Genomic DNA, 20,317 nt, shown 5'->3' with positions numbered 1-20,317 from the left:
TTTTGAAGAGGAAGTTTTGAAGTGTCTTTTCAATATAGTTACTTCCAAGTAGAAGAATCTGAAGTTGAATTATTGGATGTCAACTTCAGCAAAGAAAGGTTTGTAGAAAGGCTTAATTGTCTGGAAGTTAAAATGTTCTCTTGTCAGCATAGACACAAAAAGAAATAAAACATGGATGCAAAATTTCCATCAGTAGTACTGTAAGGAGGCCTAACGGTAACTATGGGTTAAGCTCAGAGTTTTCTTTTAGGTAATTGTAGGCTTAGGTTAAGTAATGATCAAGAGCAAAAATCCTTTCCAGCCAGAAATACCCAAGTTTTTCTTGCTATGAGCTCACTCTGTTCTTGAGAAGAAATATTTGACCAACAAAATAATTTAATTGTGTGGCCAGCCCAGAGGTATTGTCTGGGTAGTTACAAGTTGCATCTTACATTTTCTTTTGCTCTTTCACATACTCAACAGTTGTATCTATGTCAGGAGGGAATTTTTTTCACTTTCAGCTGAAGAGTTGCACCCAGCTTGTGTTGCGCGATTTTATATTCCTTAATTACAAGTTTGAAACGCTAATTCATGTATGGGAAAGCTAACCTTTCTCTTGCTAAAACTAAAGCTAACCTTTTTGTTGAACAAAATCAGAGTTCCTTATTTTCCTTCTTCCCCATTGTTTCTCCTTTTATCCTACTTTAATTACTATCGCAGCTTCTTTTCCCAGTGTCAGTAAGTTGATGTCTGCTGCTTGCACATGAATCAAATTTGTGACCTTTCCAGACCCTTTCTAGACATCTTGGTTCCTGCTGCTTTGTTAACAGAGATAAAGTGGCTCCAAAAATCTTTTTTGGAGTCTGGGAGGTTTCTGTGTTTGTGCCAGGCCTTGCAGAAGGAGTCACCAAAAAAATTAATAAACTTAGCCTGTAAGTCAGAACAGATTCTGGAATTCCCTTTTACCAGGAGTAAGCAGAATCTAACTTCATCATGCAGTAGGACATAATGAATGAACAAATGGTATAATACAGTTATTTGTGACAGCAAGATTCTCAAGTTCCTTCTAGTCCTTTCCAGATCTCCTTTCTGTATGCATAGTGCTCTGTAAGGATGTTTACTCTCATCTTTGCTTCAACCACTTATCCATTCAAGAAAGTATTAATTGTCTGGTGTAAGTTTACAGTGGTTCTTTAGTTTATGGTAGTGATGAGACTTGAAAAAAAAACCTGTGGTACTGAAGAGTGCTCAAAAAGCTCTGGTATTTTATTTTGTTTCAGTCCCTCAGTGCAACAGGAAAACTAACTGCTTCCCTTGCTTGGGTTACATGATTTTGTAGGCATTTTCACAGCTTCAAAATTATAAGCCACTGAGAAGTACAAAGGGCCAACAACCGTCTCAGCAGTCTAGACTCCAATTTGGTTTGCAATTAAGCTCTTCCTAGGGGGCTTGAGGAGCCTGATTACAACCTAAGCTCAGAAAGACTGGGTTAACTAGCCCTCCTGCATCTAGCATGTCTCAAGAGGATGTGTGTACACTCAGGGCTTTTTTTTAATCGCCATTAGTGTGCATCTGAAGATAACCGGCTTTTTGGCTTGAGAACATTTGTCTAAATTTATTAATGTACTTAAGTCTATCTGTAAAAGAAGAGGGTTTTTTTTTAAGCATTAAAACAATTCTAATATGTTGGTTATGAAGTAAACCTTAATCAGTAAAGATGATGACTATATCATGTTCAGGAAGGGGTACAAATGTAATGCATTAATAATAGTGATACTATTTATTTTCATGAGCATTAAACAAAATCAATAAAAAATACCTAGAATTAGAACAGTTTAGGAGAAACATTCTTCCTGGACACCCCACACATACATGCATGGGAAAAATAGTTTTAACTTGAACAGAGGCTATGGAATTGGCTGATAGTATAGATCAATATTTGTAAAGAATGTTTTTAAATGAAACTTCTGTGCTTCCTTTTATTGACTTACGATAAAAATTAAAGTTACTGTTTAACTTACTGCTATCTAACATAAAGTTTGTGTTCTGAGGTATCTCTGATATTTTTGCATAAATAAAGGCTGTGAAAATAGGAATGTAGACCACAGTGTAATAGTAACACATTCTGTTTTGCATTACATAAACTTGACTTTTATATGTGCTGTGCAAACACACATCTTTGAATATCTCCTATTTATAAGACTGTAGGAGAATCTGGTTCGGTTTCCTCCCTCTTACCTTCTATATTAGAGCACTTCTAGAATTATAGCATATTTTGCAGCAGGAATTTGCTGATAGCTCCTGCAGTTCTTCAAAAGTGAATTATAATTATATACCTAGCCTTAGGATTAAAAAAATCCAAAATCCCACACTACAAAAAATCCCACAAAGCAAACAAACCAACCCCCCCAAAACCCCCCCGATCCACCCCAAACAACAACAAAAAAAACCCACAAAAAATGCCCTCTGAAGTACAGTCCTTTCTCCTCCAAGTAAATGCTCTTGCCATTTAGCTGTGGAGTTGTAGGTAAGTATACAATCTGGTCCAGTTAATGTTCTCTGAATATAACAATGCTGAATCTCTTATCAACAAATTTTAGATGGGCTCTGATCTAGTAAGTGTGTCCTAAGAATGCTTATCCTATTGAGTCCTTGAGAGAGATAAAGGGACTTGTGGGTTTTGTTGGGATCGGCACCAAACTTTTAAGGTCTGAACATGCCTAGGACAGTGCACTTGGGGATGAGGAAATTTTGCTGGCAAAAACCATATTTGTGGATCTCACGATTTAACTGGCCCATTAGATTTGGTGAGGTACTTCACTTGACTGGAGTAACGCAATGTAAGTGTGTAACTCCTTTAGGAAGGGCTGGCAAGAGAGGAAGGGGAGTGTCTTACATACATTGGTTCTGAGGTCAATAGTGTAGGACTTAGATAACCTGCTATAAATCTAGGTGGTGATAAGAGGGAGACAAAATTCAGAGGGATCTGCATTGTGCCTTAAAATCAGGAGAATCAAGTGGGAAAAACATCAAAGAGCATGTAGAGTGATCCACATACAAAGCAAAGGACTTCATTGAAAAAGAGAGAGTAGGGGGTTATCGGAGAGAGTTGGTCCAGATAGTTCTTGATATGTGCTGATCACAGCAGATGATAAAAACAGCTACAAAGACTCTGAGCTCTAACTTTCTAATTAATAAGACATTAATTTGCTGAGATTTTGAAGGGTGAAAGTATCTTGTATGAGAGGGATCTTAAAAAGGTAGAGTTCACAATGACAGTATAAAAATCGTGAGGACAAAACCAATTTCTAAGCCAATAAAAGATTTGGTACACCTAAATGTCTTATAAGTAAATCAGAAATACAAAGATGACTGAAGGATATTTCTGAGAGACAGAACTAACAAGCTATGAAAAGATAATGTTGAAAAGGTATTGTTTAGTGCATTTTTTTTGTCATTGTTTGAATTGGTGAAAAGGCAACTAAGCAAAGGAGTAGTACAGATAAATTACACTGCTTCAGCTAGTTGTAAGAGTATTTGGCTAAGTATCATGAGAAGCAGCAAATTTGAAAAAAGCCTAGTAGAATACTTGTTTGAGAACACACAGAAGGTAGAAAATATATAAAGGGAAACACATTTCCATCTTTTTAAAGAGGAAAATGGAACTTGGGGTATTACCAATGACACTTAAATTCCTCAAAGAAATGTTTTAAACTGTAAATGGCATAGATGCACAAAAAAATGAGAATGTTTCTAAGTGTTGGTTTGGCAAAAAGATTGCACTATCAAAATAAGTCAGTAGCTTAATAGAGGACAAGGGAGATGATTATTTTTTTCTGATCTCGGGCATAAAATACGTGTTTGTGAAAATCCCTGATGATAGCAAACTGGGAAAGTCTTCAGTTACACTGGAAGACAGGATTAGAATCAAAAGGTTGTTAAATTGGAGAAATGGTCTGAAAAATAAAATGCAATTCAGCAGGGACAAATACAAACTTCTGAAGAGAATAATCCTCTTTACAAACAGTGTGAGCAGTGACAGGCGAGGAAATTATGTGAAACACAAAAGCATCTTCAAGTAGGTCATAAGTTGAGCATAAATCAGGAATGACACACTGCAGAAGACAGGAACATTGTGATATATAAATAGGAATGCCCTTCTGTAAGAGGGGAAGTAATTGCTCCTCTGTAGTTGGAACTGGAAAGCTTTCTGCTGGAGTACTGGGCTCAGCTCCCATTACCTTGTATCAAGAAAGATCACTACTTTTGAAAACAGAGTGAATTAACTGGGATTGTTTTATCTCAAAAGAGAAACTTGAAGAAAAACCCATCAGTTTTGTAGAAGCTATGTTCATAGTTACATGAATTTATTTGTAAATGCATGTATTTCTTACTAAGTCCTGCTTTAAATACCCTTGAGCCCCTTCCTCCCTTCCGGAGTTTGAGCTTTTGGAAGGTGGTTCCCAAAGGACTGTTCCTCATTGTTAGGAGAGGAAAGCAGAATGGACAAGTTCAATATTCATTATAGCAGAATTTCATGAGAAAAAAAGTTTAATCTGGCACCACACTTCTGAATACAGCTCTTAAGTTGCTCATTTAGTTTGAGGGGAGCTCCTCTTTATTAAGCAATAAGCATTTGTAAGTTTAGGTTCTATAGGTTTGTAGTTCTGCAGTAGCTTAAGGAGGAACAAAAGGAGGGTTGTTAATTTTCCATGCTTAAATGTTCTCAGGTTTACAGAGGAGACTGGATAGAAGCTCAGTGTTGAAGCTCATTTGTCACTGGTTTTTAGTAGCTAGTTGCACTATAGTTTGTTTTTTAATCATTGTCTAATATCTATAAGGGATGTTACAAGCTGGCATCATCTTTTGAAGGTTAATGGGATTACCACAGGGCAGTTATAAAACTAGGGACATGTCTGTTGTGACAAGCCTTTGGTATTTCAGCCACATCCATTAATTTCATAAGGAAAGGGCTCTTGTTAACTTAAATTAGCATTAGAATATGATAGTGGTGGGGAGTATTTAGGTGTCTTTAGTGAGTAGATTGAGATGATTTTTAGCAAAAAGACAAATTATTAATCATCCTCATAACCAATTTGTCTTCACGTTGATACATTAGTTCTGTAGTTTAATTTTATGTTATTGCATTGATGGTACTTCAAGCATTAAATTTTGCCACTTTGCTTTCTTTTCTGCTTTGTTTTACACTGAACTGTTTGTCATGTTGACTAATGTTTCACTGTATTTTCATCTCTTGGGTAGCCATCTGTTCTCTTCTGTTTTGTACTTAAAGTGTAGGGCTGGAACTCGTCTTTTTGTTCTGGACTTGTACAACTTTATATCGACAAAGTATGAGCCCCTGTGTGGAGTGCATATTGATTATAAGAGTTCAGATAATGGATATTCTATTGTAATTTGACAGTCCTCCCACTAGTATTAGAAATTGAACCGTGTGACCGATAAGATCTAGCAAATTGGTTGTAATACCAGAGTTTCCTCCTTTACATGTAAGTATATTATTTATGGCATAATGAAGCATGATTATTGTCTAAACACTTTCCTATATTAAATACTAATCTGCAGAGAATGAGTGGCAGCCAGGAAAAGCAATGCTGGTGGGAAAAGGCGCTCTATTCTCCCCTTTTTCCTGCATCACAGTGTGAAGGTAAGAAGCCATAATAAATTCTCTTATCTGTGAGAGAATTGGGATGCTTCAGTTGCATTTGTAATCTCTAGCATGCTTCTAAACAGTTTGAAAGTACTTTTAAAATAGTCTTAATATTTATGCAAATTTACTTAATTCCAGGCTCTGGAATTAAGTAAGTAGAATATCTGACTCTGAAAATACTTAATTACATTTTTGAATATGTTTCAACCTGAATAATATTACTAGGTAGCTAATTTTATAAGAATGTGAAAACATGATAATTACCTTTTATGGTTTCACATAAATAACATGCCAACTATTCAGTGAATGTGTGGAATTTCTCTCAAGCTGGGAAGGAGAGGGATTTGCCTCTTGGGCACTCCTTTCGAAGTGACAGTCTGGGAGTTCTTCTGTCCCGCACAGCGAGTACGCCCAGTGCTGGTAGGCAGGCTGCTCGCAGGCGGAAGCAGGTGTGCCTCCAGCACTCTCTGTTGCCTCCCAAGAATTTGTAGCATCTGACAGCTGGCCCAGGCCCAGGCCCAGGTTTTCAGTGGACAGGCAAGAATCCAGACAGCTTTTTTTTTTGCCTGCATACCAATTTACCTTTTCTGGGGAGAAGGCAAGAAGCTACATAAGAACATTCTGTATACCGAATTGACAGGCTGTCTGATGCTTTCTGTTGGCAGAGGCTCAGTGCCATAAACTTTTGATCAGAGACCTGGTTCCTAAATAATCTGGAAGAAGATTAGCCAGTAATTATTACTGAACTACTTTTGGAGGGCACTTTAAAGTGCGATAAACTAAACTGTGTTCTCGGTGCCTAAATGGCCTTACTTTGCTGTTTACCACAGTTTGGGTTACTTTCAAGAACATCTTAACTTACTTCACTCCCAACTATGGAAGTGCATTTGCACAGTGAGAGAGTATAATAGATTCATGTCTACAGGACTTTGATTTGCCTCCTGGACTGGTCACAGAACTTCCCATATTAGTAAAATACTCAGTATTTACAAAGTAAAGATATTTAGTGTCCTTTTGTAAAGTTTTGGGGTTTTTTCATGGTGATAATTGCAGAGATATTATTGGTCTAATAGCAAATGCAGTGACCTGCACTTGAGTACATGTTTTACACAGAGTAATCCTTGAACTCCTGTGAGTGAGTTGTCATCTTTTTGCTGACATCTGCTGGTGAACCTCCATAACTGTGCAAGCGTTTCACCACCTTATTTCATCAGAGGAAGACAATATACAGTATAAAATACTATGAAGTCCAGAACCTGCTTGGTACAGTGGCTGAATTTCTGTGAAGAGAATAGTTCCAGGATTTCCTCTTTTTAACAAAAACAGAGCTTTATTCTCAGAGCTAATGTTATTCTTTCACAAATCGTTAGCTGTATCCAGTTTTCTGTATGGGTATTTTTTAATTATGGATATTGATGCATGTGATCCATATATATCTGTATGATATGTGTTGATATTATATATGGAAGTTTACTCTGGTAAATAGAAATCGCAGCAATTCACATCAACTTTTTTTTTTTTGAGTTCAGTTGGGATCAGGCTGCTATTGTACTATATTTTGTATGAGTATAGAAATAGGAATGGTCTGAACACCGTGCAGTATCAGAACTGAAAAATGTACTGAAGCATTTATAATAAAAAAAGTAATTCTTGCTCTTTGTCCCTTACTGTTTTAGATGTTTTCTTCAACTAAGTAGCTTCTTTTTTTTTTTTTAATTATTTGGTTATCCAGGTAAGATTTTTGTGAAGGTATTGTGCTTATCTTTTTAAGGATGTCAGACTATAAAATCCCCCACAAGCACAGAGTTTACATGGCTTAGAGTGTGAATTTCAAAAATACTTCTCTAGATTATTTCGGTTTGGCTCAATGTAAATAACAGTGTTCTTCAATTCTGTTTTTTCTTCCTTCTTCTGAAACACCCCCACAAACACAATGTAAGAGTGTTATACAAATGCCAAGGGAGAGAATGGTGTAGGAGAATTTGCAGATGTAAAGGAAATATCCAATGATGATGAACATCTTTTAGATTTTAATATGGTAAGTTTGTCATTGGTTTGGGGGAGGAGTTCTTTTGTTTATTTTATAAGGGTGTGCTACTAGATCTTTCCTTTCATCACAGATTTCAGTCTGGCCTCAAATGAAATTCCTATGAAAACCTTCAAAAGCTTTTCTTTCCTTACTTTGTTTTTTAATCTCCTCTGTGTCTTGAGCATTCTTCTGAAAACTCCTCAGTGTTGTACTTTGGGGAGTACAACCCTTTGTACAAACAGTTGCACTTCTAGTTGTTAAGCAAATTCAGTTTCCTTTGGGAACACTTGGCTTTTGCTTGTCTTGTGTGTTAAACATGATCCTTCTTTTCCTCAACTTCTAATTTCAGTAAGTGTAGAGTGCGCTGATGTGCACTATGAGGGCAGAAAGGACCAGCAACTAAAGGCATAAACATAATGTATGCTGAATTCTGTCCTGCTTACAAGCAAAAACCCTGATCTTTGTCTGTAGGGAAAAAATTCCATGTACGTGTGCACTTACTGATACACTTTTAAACTTTATAATGATGATAGCACTTAAATTTACACTTGTGACATGCTATAGATTTACTGATTCAGCTGAAAATATATTGGGTTTGCTTGAAGTTTAGTCAGATCTGTGCTGTGTTTTCTTGGTATTTAACACTACCAAATTTTGGAGATAACTTGTACAGTAATTTTCTACCATGAACTGTGATAATGATGTATTCGGACTGATTCTCTTGTTGGTTTGTGCAAATCCTAAAATTAAGGAATAGGAAAAAATAATAAAAGCAAGCCCCACCTTTTTTTTCTGCTGTTCTGCAGTCCTTTCTACATAGTGGACTAAATCAGGAAAGAGGAGGACTTGCCCTGTAATTGTGACATCTCTCTTGAACAACTACAAACCTGTATAACCTCCCAGCCCAGAAAAAAGCAAGCATGTTCTTTATTGTTCCCCATCAACACTGTCAGTTTAAATCCTTAGGTTTCTTCTGTTTATGAAGCAAGATGTGCAGATGATATAAATGCTGAGGCAAAACCAAATGGCTTCAGGAAGAAGATCTACTCCAGTGATAGCTCCAGCTCTGAAGACACAGCTTCAGAAGGTGGAAGTGAATGGGCTGATCCGTGTGAGGAGGAGCTTTTTTCTCGAACTCAACTATAAAAACTGCAGAGTAGAACAGATGATTTAAAAGTAACATGAGATGGAAAACTATCCTTCCTGAGGGTCTGTAGCTCTAAAACAACAACTTGAGTTTCCTCTTCAGTTAATGGATTCAGATGTGTATTTATCTTTCTCTTCTTGCTTATTTTATAGATGAGGACACAGCTGTCCCGTTGAAGATTTTTTTTTTTTCCCCCCCAAAAAAACTGTTAAATTCTTGGCTATTTGAACTAGACTAGATTGTGTTGTCAAATCAAGAATGGATGTGCATGTGCTTGTCTTAGTAGTACCACTGCTTTTTTGCATCTTAATTGCAGTTATTTTCATTCGTAACTGTAGCCCTACCACTATTACTATCTTCTTAGCATCGCAGTGTCTACAACTACTTCTGCTATTCAGAGACTTCAGCTTTCTGCACATTAGGCTTTGTTCTTTAAGAACTGGGAGATAAATACTTAACACTGTAATCTATCAGTGCCTTTCTGAATGCAGGAGAAAAGCATGAATGACTTGTCCAGTCTTCATTCAGTAAATCTCGTAACTTTGAAGTAGGAACAACAGGGTTGTGCTTTAGAGACTTACAGAAACTGTGTTTTCTATCCTATGATTCCCCCCTCCCGCAAACCAACACCGAGGATACCATGGTTTGTATTTTTGCTAACTGGAGAAGCCAAGGATTTTTTTGTAGGTATGGAGGCTATGTGGGGTTTTTTTCCTTTTTTTCTTTTTTTTTGTCCTTTTTAGCAACTTGCCAATGTGGGGCAGAAGTTTAAAAAGTAACACCAAAAATAATAAACCACTGGGGTGATGTGTGGATTGTTGTGAATTTTGTAACGAGTAATGAGAATGTTGTCTTGTTGCAGATGATGGCATTCATGTAGCCTGCAAAAGCATCCCGTACTGAACTTGAGCCTGAATGACTGAAACTATCTAAAATGCTCAGAGTGTTCAATGTTTAAATGCAAAGGGTCAGTGCTTCACTTGAAAGATATCCTGTGGCTGCTGCAGTTAGCTGCTGTTGTGGCTGTAATTTAGTAAATCTCGTAGTTCATTTTGTGTTTCTGAGAGAATGTGTGGGGCAAGTTATGTGTGTGGTGGGTGGGGGTAGGGAAAGTGATGACTTAAAACATACATGTGTGATTGCAGTAGTGATTGTTGCTTTATGTGACTTGCTTTTAAATTTTATTTTGTTAACTTAGAAAGTCAATACATCGTCAAGTTGCATCTGTACAAGACTATCAACTCCTTGTGCTTTTAACACATTATGCAAAATGTATAAGCCAGGAGGAGCAATATTTGCAAAACTAAACATTCTAAGTTTTTACCAACTCATAGTTTAAACAACAACAACAACTAACTAGTCTATACAATAGCAGCATGTCTATAACATCAGGAAGTGCAGAAAGTCCAATACTGACTTGAAAAGCTTAACCATTAATTTTGACAGGCAATAAACCTCATGAGAACTATAGCTGTTTGAAATGTGAGCTGAACTGCCTTTGAAATATGTTCTGTGCTAGAAAGGTTTTCAGAGTATAACTGGGTTTTGTTGCCTTTATTCAATTGATAATGTAAGAATTTAAATACGTGTTTGGAAAACCATGCTATTCTTTGTGCAACGCTTTTGTTGAGATCTTTACTTAAAATTGGCTTGGTTTGTCCTTACCCAGGGACTTTCTTTTGGTCCTCCTCTTAGACTATGTTTTAGGGTTTGTATTCATACGACTCTTTTGACACTTTACAGTTTCTTAATTTATTTGCAGACTTTGGATAGATTTTTATATATTTTACTTTCTTCTGGAGCTTCCTTGAGAGGTTGTTTAGCACCTGCACTGAGAACTAGATAACTGTAACATGAAAGTAAAAAACAACTTTACACACAAATTCTTCAAATCACTACAGTGAAGAATGGAATAGAACTTCATTTGAGAACAAGAAATGACCAAATGGACATATTTCAAACACAAACTTCAGCTCAGTTAATTTTGGCTAGAGCTGCTTCTTTGGTAAGAAAGGGCTCAAAAATAACAAAGGTGTTGCTTATAGTTACATTGTGGCATGTAATAATTCCAGCACCTTTGGGGAAAATGAGATCATATATTGAGCTTGGGCAATAACAAATTGTCTTTACTTGTTTTCATAGTTTAATGGCTAAAGCTCTAAAGCTTTCAGTGAGAGTTGAAGTGTGGTTTTTAGTTTTTCTGTATGGATAGAAACACACACAACAACAACAAAAGCATTAAAGGTTGGCATACGCTGAACCGCACTGTGGTATGAAGCGCATTGCATATCCATAGCACTGAAGTATCAGTTTTCCATTCCTGGGCTGAAATTTGTTTCTACTTTTTGCTTCAAGTGGTTGTATTGTTCTGATTTCACGTACACCAGAGTAACTGATTTTGTTTTCTTGTGGAGTTACTTAACACCGAATAAAAATATAAAAGGACAATTGGATGGTGTGTGTGCGTGTTCATTTTGTTTGGCTAATGTATATAACTTAGATACAACATGGCAGTTAAGCATTAAACATTCTGGAGAGATAGTATGAGGTATCTAATTTGGGAGTCATATTCATTGCCATAATTTGTTAATCTATTTTTTATTCTTTTTCAATACAAGGCAGAAAAATTAAATACATTCTATATGTTCTTTAAAAAAAAAGACAAGTGAACAAAAAACCACATTTTCTGTAGAAAATATCATCTCATTTCAAAAATTAATTTGTAATCACAACTTCATGTTGAGAGAACATGAGACCTCTAAAAAAAACAAAACAAAAAAACCACCCACAAACCCACAAAACAACCCATGCAAACCCAGACCCTCTCTCACATCACAGCTAAAGACCTTTTTTTATATAGTGCCAGATCTAAAATAGCAGACTTTTATAAAATAGCAGACTTTTATAAAATAGCAGACTTTTATTTCTGTTTTCAACTGTGTTCAGCCATCAAATGGTCAGTATCTCACTTCTACTTTTAGAAAAACTGCACCTGTGACAAGAAAATGCATACTCTTAACTCTGTGGCTGTACCTCTTTTTATAAAAAGGAAAAAACCAACCCAGTTTTCAACAGCTCACATTTCAGCTTGGTGCAGACGTGCATTATGTTGCTGTACGTTTACAGCCATAGTGACTTGGGATTCTGTGTAGAATGATTCAGGCTCCCCTGAATTAGAAGTGCAATGAAAACAACACATAGATACACACTTGAGAAATAATGGAAAACAGTTGGGTGAATACTTTTGTTCATTAGTATCTAGCATGCTTTAAACTTGATAGTTAAAACTTTCAAAGGCATAAATTCTTTTAAATTATTTCTTAAATACAGCAGGAGCATATTTTCATTGTGTTTATAGAAGATGCTTAATAAAAGAACTAAATTTAATCAGCCAGGCCTTTCAATTACTGTATCTGAATTAATATTAACTCTACTTATCCTAAAGAATTAGTTTCCAGTGTAAACAAAGCTTTGGTTTTTGCAAAAAACACTGTATAGACCTAGGCAGCAATTGCATCTGCCAGTGGCAGGGCAGGCTTTAGTGGATGTCAGACTTGTCAGACTGTGACTTCAGGGGAGTGCTGTCTGCAGTGAACATACAGGGAAAGGTCCTGCAGCTCCTAGAGAGCCAGTCTTCCCAGGATTCCCTGACAGTAACTCATTCTTTTCCTGCCAGGACCAGCATATTTAAGTATCATCCCCAATCAGTTATCTATCTTTCACACACAGCATCTCACACAATTTTCTTTTATGACCTGTGAAACTAGTAGCAAGACTCCAGAGGTTTGGAACAAAGGAGACTTAACTGATACATTTTAGTGCTCTACAGTAAGCTCTCTTTTCCATTGTTCAAGTTGTTCTTAAAATGTATTGTAACATGCAAGCGCCTATAAATTTTAGGAGCTACCTCTACGCTCCAATGTGATGATAATGGGATTAAAAGGAAAAACAAAGCTGACTGAGCTGGCAGTGGGTCAGCATGCTGCCGAGAAAAAGGGACTGGGTGGCAAAACACTTGTTTCCCTGCCCTGCTTCACTGTGTATGTGCATAGCTTCACCTATAAGGAATGCACCAAGGACAGAGACTGAGATGAGAGACTTCCGTGTATGCTGCCTTCTACCCAGCACCTCTCCTCTAGGGCAGGTGCTTCTCGAAGAACTGTACCTGTTACTGTAATGTATTTGAACTGCAGAACCCAGTTAATCCAAGAACAGGAGGTACAAAAGCAGTAATAAGTCTACAGTACAATGTAGGGTCACTTTTATTAACAGCAGTAACAGCTATATAATATTGCTACAATTGCTTTTCACATAAAGATTTTAGAAATTATTAATGAAGAAGGCTTAACTGCCCATCATTTCTGTGTAGACCTTATTTTACTCACTACAAGTAAATGGAGACACAGATGTGGCAACTCAGTAAGTTTGCAGATGACACCAAGTTGGGTGGGAGTGTTGATCTGCTCGAGGGTAGGGAGGCTCTGCAGAGAGATCTGGACAGGCTGGAGCGATGGGCTAAGGCCAACTGTAGGAGTTTCAATAAGGCCAAATGCCGGGTGCTGCACTTGGGCCACAACAACCCCCAGCAGCGCTACAGGCTTGGGGAGGAGTGGCTGGAGAGCTGCCAGTCAGAGAGGGACCTGGGGGTGTTGATTGACAGCCGGCTGAACATGAGCCAGCAGTGTGCCCAGGTGGCCAAGAAGGCCAATGGCATCCTGGCTTGTATCAGAAATAGCGTGGCCAGCAGGGACAGGGAAGGGATCTTACCCCTGTACTCGGCACTGGTGAGGCCACACTTCGATTCCTGTGTTCAGTTTTGGGCCCCTCACTACAAAAAGGACATTGAATTACTCGAGTGTGTCCAGAGAAGGGCAACAAAGCTGGTGAAGGGTCTGGAGCACATGTCGTAGGAGGAGCGGCTGAGGGAACTGGGGTTGTTTAGTCTGGAGAAGAGGAGGCTGAGGGGAGACCTCATCGCCCTCTACAACTACCTGAAAGGAGGTTGCAGAGAGCTGGGGATGAGTCTCTTTAACCAAGTAATATGTGATAGGACAAGAGGGAATGGCCTCAAGTTGCGCCAGGGAAGGTTTAGACTGGATATCAGGAAGTTTTTCTTTCCAGAACGGGTTGTTAGGTGTTGGAATGGGCTGCCCAGGGAGGTGGTGGAGTCCCCATCCCTGGAGGTGTTTAAGAGTTGGGTCGACATAGCGCTGAGGGGTATGGTGTAGTTGGGAACTGTCAATGTTAGGTTAATGGTTGGACTGGATGATTTTCAAGGTCTTTTCCAACCTAGACGATTCTGTGATTCCTTATCACAGAGCTGAGCAGTCTCAAATTCTTAAATTTCGTCTAAAATCAATGTAAGCAATGAAGCCTGTTAAAAAGTATAAATGAGTATATTTTCATATTCATTTCAGTGCTTTTCTTGTTCATAGCCACAGAAACGCCTGAGCAAAGGGCACTACAGTACAGTAGCAGTACTGAAAGCAAATACATAAGCACTAGAATAGACTGCCTAAAAAAGGCATGCTACTTCCACTGTTAAGAGATTTTCAGGAACAGATTAGACAAATGTGTCAGCAATCATGTAGGTATGTATACGTATGTCCTGCTTCAGGGGAAAAATGAGGAACTAAGTGATCTTCAGATTTCTCTGAATTTGTTTCCATACAGGAACAGCTTGTATCCAGGAGGGTGATTAAATTGATTCATAGTTTACAGAGAAAAAAGAACCATTAGATTGCCTATGGGACATAAAAATTTGTGCAGTTTTTCCTTTATTGATCCCAAACTTGTGTTTGAAAAAAAGTACAACTTGCGTGTAGTTTAAGCCCATCATCCAAAGAGTAATTTGCCTCATTAATCCCTGCCTGGTATGGTAGGCCCACCCTTCCAGATACAGGACAGAAATTGGGTCTGCATTTTTCTTTTTTGCACAGTTACTTTATTCATGCAATAATGAACATTAAGGACTGTTAGGATCTTTCTTGTTCCTGATACCCTTTTGGTAAGATTTTTCCCTTTCACTATTTTTTCTACGTTTGGTAACTTCTAAATTTTGTACTGATGTTTGGCTTTTAATTGTCTTTGCTTCGCGATGGGGTTTTAGCCCATAGCCTTTTGACTCTGGAACCATTATCTATTTGACAACAAAGTCTACTTCAAGAAGTCTCGATTGTTATTTATGCTTTTTCAATATTTTTCCTCCATTTTTCTTATAATTTTATTCAATACAAAAATAATAAATCCTTTGAAGCACTGCAGATCCATCGAGACATAATAAATGGATGTTATCTGCCCAAACTGAATGTTACTTGGTTTCATTCATCATTACTAGTTCCAGACAACTAATTTTCAGCGCAATACTTCGTTTTTTTCCTACCAAGTTCCAATAGAAAGTTACCATATGTTGGGTGCAATGCCTTTGGTGTTACAGAATTAATATATTTGGGGTTGGAAATGTAATTTAAATTGTGCTTGCTTAAGAAAATAAATCTGCTATAGCATCTCAACCTTTCATTACACAGCTGTGCATAATAAAAACCTTGTTTCCTTCTCTGGTATGATTTAGTGATGAGTGAAGACCCATAACAGAAGTACCGTGGAGGCTTTGTTAGCAATTATTTATGGGCACTTAAGATTCTGCAATTCTGAGATATTAATACAAGTAGCAACATTTGTAGTCTTACTCCTTCTCACCTTATTACTCATTTTGCCTTTCCTAAAGAGCTTGTAGACAGTGATAGAAACAATCCAGTCACATGCATCATGTTTCAGGAATATCAGTTTGAATGTGCTGGGAGGTCTCACACTATCTTTCCCCACCTTCCCTGCTCTTCATTTTCTTGCTGTCTCATGGAGGGGAACTTTAACTATGTAAGTCTATTCTTACCCAGTGGTAACCGAAGGGTTAACAGTAATGGTAGTTAGAGACCTGGCTTCATTCTCCTCATCCTTTATCAGGTTTAAGTACCTATAGGAGGCGGAGGCCTTTGGAGAGAATGAAATGGCATGTTCTCCAGCTGTTCCTGATTCATCCCAAACCTATTAAAATGGTTTGGTGCACAGAGGTGCCGCTGCTAGTAGGCATGGCGGTGCAGATAGTGGCTGAGCTGGAAATGGACTGCTATCAAACAGATGTGCAAAAGACAGACAAATACTACATTGTGTGAACATAATTAATTGGTGATGAATTTGAAGTAGAAGAGCATAGTAGTCTCCATTTGTCAAAAACATCACCATTTGCTTGTGAGGTACTGGTATTTTTGATGAAATAATCATCCTGCTGATTGCTGCAAGTCAGTAGAAACCTGAATTTATTCATTGCTCCCTTTTCCTGTGCCATAAAACATGCATTCGTTACTTTACCATACATACAAGTAATTCTGTAAAGCAAGGAGGAAAAAGATCTATGTCTCATCTCTGTTCTAACACTTACCTTCAAGAGAGCACTTTTCTGTCTCCTACCATGATGGACGATAACAGAGATTATCCATCACTTGCTACACTTAGTACACTTGCACTCTCGCTTGTGCGAGCCAAAACTACGTTAAATAACAGTGATGGGAAAGGGAGGCAGGAGCTATTGGTCAGCTAGTATTCAATAATGTGTGTTGTACCTTCACAATCTGCAAATCTTTGGTTAACTAAAGAAAAAAATATTACATTGAAATGTTTTCTAGTTTATGACAGAGAATTAACTGACCTCAAGATGGGTAGGGAGCTGCACAGCCAATTCAAATGAAGCTCAGCTTGGCAGTCTCTGAAAGCTGCTTGCATCATACTTGGCTTCTGATGAATGAAAATTCAATCTAGATGTTCCCATCTTAAAAAAAATTAAATTAAAAGTCGTATCAATTGCAAAATTGCTGAAGCTTCAAAACAGAACTGAAAGCCTAAGCGGAGAATGATTTCCCCCATCTGCACACATAAGCAGTGTGAGGGGAGCTTGCGTTTCTGTTCCTTAACTCTAAAGGAACAAAGGAAGGACTTTGCATACTTTTTTCATATGTAGTATATTTTGGAGAAATCAGTGAGACAGAACATGCTTTCTTATAAACATAAAACTGGTATATCGAATCCTGCTGGCACGTACGATAAGAGTTTTTCGATTGAATGTTTTCAAAAAAATTAAATTCTCTAGCACTGATCTATTATTAGAGTATTTTACAGGTTTACAGCTTTACCCGACTCTGAATCAATGGCAGGGGACTGATGATAACCACGCTAAGTGCCACAACTAACTTATCAAGCTTTTGAGGATTTACTTAGAACCCATCTGTTAAAACAGGAAGATGATTTCTCAGCATGCCCTTCTGGATGAACTTTAAATTTTGCACAAAAGGTCCCCTTTGCACTTAGTTATGCATTTATACCTCCCATACCTCATAGTACCTGTTCTGTTTCCTTTCAGTAATTAGGACATGCCACGCTTCTGTGACAGCTACTGGTGTGATGCTGTATTTAGTCACATAATGTCAGCCCTTCAGCTTTTACACAATACTTGCAGTCAGAATCTATGTTATCTCAGATGGAGGTGGCTTTAGCAGAACTGATGCGAACTGCTAATGCAAAAAGTCAACTTTTGCTGATAGCTCACAACAATCAGAAATGCCATTTCCCCTTTTCCACAAGTTACACAGTCATTCACATGCAACAGAATTTTTTTTATACTGTCTTGGCTGTGATTTTCTGTAAGCATTCTGAGGCCCACCCTGGTATTTTCACACTGCCTAGCACGTTGGGACCCTGGTGGTTCTGTTTTTCTTCAGTGCAAAGAACAGTAAGAATTTTGTTGTGAGTGGGTATCAAAAAACCTACCAGCTGAATAGGGAGTCATCTGTGGGTTGGAAATGGAAAATGTCCACTAAAATAAATCACTTAGAATGGGAACTTAAAGGTGTTATGATTGTTAGGCAAAATTCTATCCTTAAATAACTGCTGACTCAAAAAGTGTTTAAGCGCTTAACTCCCTGTGTTATTTGAAACTGTACTCTACACTCTGCTGCTGCTGAAATACTTCCTGCAGATTTTTTTAATAGCTCCTTCAGCCTAAATATTACAAAGATGGGAGTATCATTATTTCCTTTGAGACACTCTGCAGACTTAGAGAATTCATGACTGTATTTCTATTCTGTTATTTACCCTAGGAACCTAACAACTTTGACTCCAGTTGGATGATACCATGATGACAATACACTCTTACGGTTGCTCCAACAGAAGAACTGATTTCCACTCTCAAAACCAAAAGGAAAATGTTAATACTGCAAAAGGAATTAGTGACAGTATATGCTCCAAAACAGTATGTCTCTTGCATATAAACAAGTTTATATTGCTTTTATTTACTTCTCTTAATAATAATACACTGTCTTGGAGAGATAGCAGTGATTTTCAAAGAGAGATATGGAGAAATTAGTGCCAATCTTAATTGGTTTATATTGATATCTTAGAAATCCAGGAGAGTAAGTGCTGATATTTATCAGTCTCTGACCCAGTTGCAGAAAGTATCTGCAGAGGTGTAATTTTTGGTTGATGCCTACTTCTCATTTTGATAATGACCCAATTCTCATCTTGATAGCATGGAACTGGTGTCAATGGGGTCATGGTGGCAAGTACTTCCATGCAAGTTTACTCAGACTCTCGCAATTTATTCACGTGTAACTTGCCCATATCAAAGCTAGAATAATCTTGATACATTAACACAAGTTCAGATATTTCTGCATTTGCTGCACTCATACTTGCAGCTTCAGGGTAGACATAAAAGGTGTGAGGTGACAAAAGGCTTGTACTTACATCCTCAGTTAAGACAGGAGACAACTTTCTTACCTACCAGAGATGTTATCAGCGAGTCTAGGTGCAAAACCCATATGACCTTTGTACAAAAAAAGCAATGAGTTTCAAAGGTGGTAAGGAAACATGAGAGCTCTGCTCCTGTAAGGTACTGACTGCTCATAACTCCTTTCATTTCAGTATGGGGGTGGAGAGAAAGGGTGTGCACGGCAGGTTCACTACGCTAACGCCAGAAGGGAGCACTTTTGAGATGGAAGGTAAACGAATGAAAAGATAAACCACGCCTAGAACCTCCACTTCTGGCGTTACAGATCAGTTCCACACAGCGAAGGATACACCTTCGCTTGATGCCCCAGACCTTCCACACTTGTGAAAACCACTAAATTTTGTTTTCCTCTTAAACGCTGCTGGGAACGCACGGGCAGCCCCGCCGCAGACCTGCTCCCCCCGGGGGCCGCCAGCGCGCAGGGCCTGGCCGCCCCGGCCTCCCGCGCTGCCACTGGCAGTACCGCAGGACGGGCTGCAGCCGCCCGGTAGCGAAAGAGCTGCTCCCCTCCAGCGTGCAAGCCCGCTGACTGCCCTCGCTTAAAGCCCACCGCCCATTCCACCCGCCCCGCTCCCCGGGGCCACCCCACCGCCTCCGCCACGGCTGAGCCGGGCGCGCACAACCCACCCTCGCCGCTACCCCTCCCCGGGGCGCGCTGAGGCGATTCAAAATGGCGGCGGCTCTCCGCGTGCCTCCCCGCCTCCCGCCGCGCAGGCGTTTCCTTCCCCGGCGGGCGGCGCCTCGCTCCGCCGCGCTGAGGAGGGGGAGCGGAGTGGCGGTGGGGCGGGAGGGGAGGAGAGAAGACGAGAGGCGAGGCGAGGGGGCTGAGCGGCAGGGACCGGAGCGTCCCGGGAGGAGCCCGGCACCTGTCCCGCCGGCAGAGTCCGCCGCTGCGCCCGCAGCCAGGTGTGCGCTGCACCGCGCCGTGCCGTGCCCGCCGCGGGGGCGGGCGCCATGGGAGGCCCCGTGCTGCGCGGAGAGGGCGCCCAGCGGGCGGGGGCTGCGCCGCCTCCCCTCCGCTGAGCCCGCCGCTCCTCCGCGGGGACCGGGCAGCGATATGGACCGCCCGCCGCAGCCGCCGGCCGCCTCCTAGTCCCGCAGCAGCAGCTGTGGGGCGGGTTGGGCATGGCCCAGCGTGAGGAGAGCGACGGAGGGCAGCGCTACCCCGGTGGGTGAGGCGTCGAAGTTTCTGCGTGGCTTTTCCTCCTCGGGCGGCGCCTCGCAGTCCTGCCGGGGCTCGGCCCGCGCTGGGGGGCCGGGGGGGGGGTGGCGTTCGGTGGCACCTGTTGGGGTGAGGGGCAGAGCCCGGGGGGGCGAACGGGCTGCAGCCGGGCCGGGCGGGGTGGCGGGAGCGGAGCCCGGCGGTGAGGGGCTCGGGGGGGGCCGGCCGGGCCGCGGCTGGGGGGGCGGCTGCTGGCGGGGCCCGGCAGTGGCCGCCTTAAAAAGTTAGAGGCGCGGCGCCGCCGGAGTCTTCACCGAGTGGTTTGGAGACCACAGAGGAGGGTGAGCGTTGCTTCCTCAAGGCTTTGGGGAAGGTATTGGTTGTGGGGGTTTGTTTCTTTTATTGGTTTTTAGTGTTTTGTTTTGGGGAGCTTTTTTGGGTTTTCTTGTTTGTTTGGGGTTTTTTTTGTTGTTGTTGTTGTTTTTTTAATGAAGGCC

General features: G+C 40.1%; 2 protein-coding genes and 1 long non-coding RNA gene across 9 annotated transcripts in view; 2 read left to right on the top strand and 1 right to left on the bottom strand.

Moving 5' to 3' along the window:
- KIAA0232 (KIAA0232 ortholog) overlaps positions 1-11,271 on the top strand; it is a 67,636-nt gene extending 56,365 nt beyond the window's left edge. For 5 of the 6 annotated variants that reach the window (XM_074822056.1, XM_074822055.1, XM_074822051.1 and 2 more), the window contains 3 exons: positions 5,563-5,644; positions 7,588-7,685; positions 8,643-11,271. In XM_074822056.1, coding sequence (XP_074678157.1) covers positions 5,563-5,644; positions 7,588-7,685; positions 8,643-8,822 — 360 coding nt within the window. In that variant the 3' untranslated portion in view covers positions 8,823-11,271. Of the gene's footprint in view, positions 1-5,562; positions 5,645-7,587; positions 7,686-8,482 lie in introns of all 6 variants that reach the window. The other variant, XM_074822053.1, reaches the window with a different exon arrangement.
- LOC141922611 (uncharacterized) overlaps positions 1-19,489 on the bottom strand; it is a 39,540-nt gene extending 20,051 nt beyond the window's left edge. Inside the window, exons 1-2 of the long non-coding RNA XR_012623023.1 lie at positions 19,286-19,489; positions 16,529-18,694 (exon numbers count right to left, since the gene is read on the bottom strand). This is a non-coding gene — a long non-coding RNA (uncharacterized LOC141922611). The remainder of the gene's footprint in view (positions 1-16,528; positions 18,695-19,285) is intronic.
- Positions 19,490-19,542: 53 nt separating this feature from the next.
- The window catches only part of TBC1D14 (TBC1 domain family member 14), a 76,021-nt gene continuing 75,246 nt past the window's right edge, over positions 19,543-20,317 (top strand). The window contains exon 1 of one of the 2 annotated variants that reach the window (XM_074822059.1): positions 19,543-19,564. Coding sequence is in view for 1 of the 2 variants with exons in the window: in XM_074822057.1 (XP_074678158.1) it covers positions 19,784-19,826 (43 nt within the window). In the remaining variant the exon portion in view is untranslated. Of the gene's footprint in view, positions 19,827-20,317 lie in introns of both variants that reach the window. The other variant, XM_074822057.1, reaches the window with a different exon arrangement.

The sequence above is a fragment of the Strix aluco genome, chromosome 4 (assembly GCF_031877795.1).
Source record: "Strix aluco isolate bStrAlu1 chromosome 4, bStrAlu1.hap1, whole genome shotgun sequence".
Lineage (NCBI taxonomy): Eukaryota > Metazoa > Chordata > Aves > Strigiformes > Strigidae > Strix > Strix aluco.
This window is presented reverse-complemented; position numbering and strand designations above follow the sequence as displayed.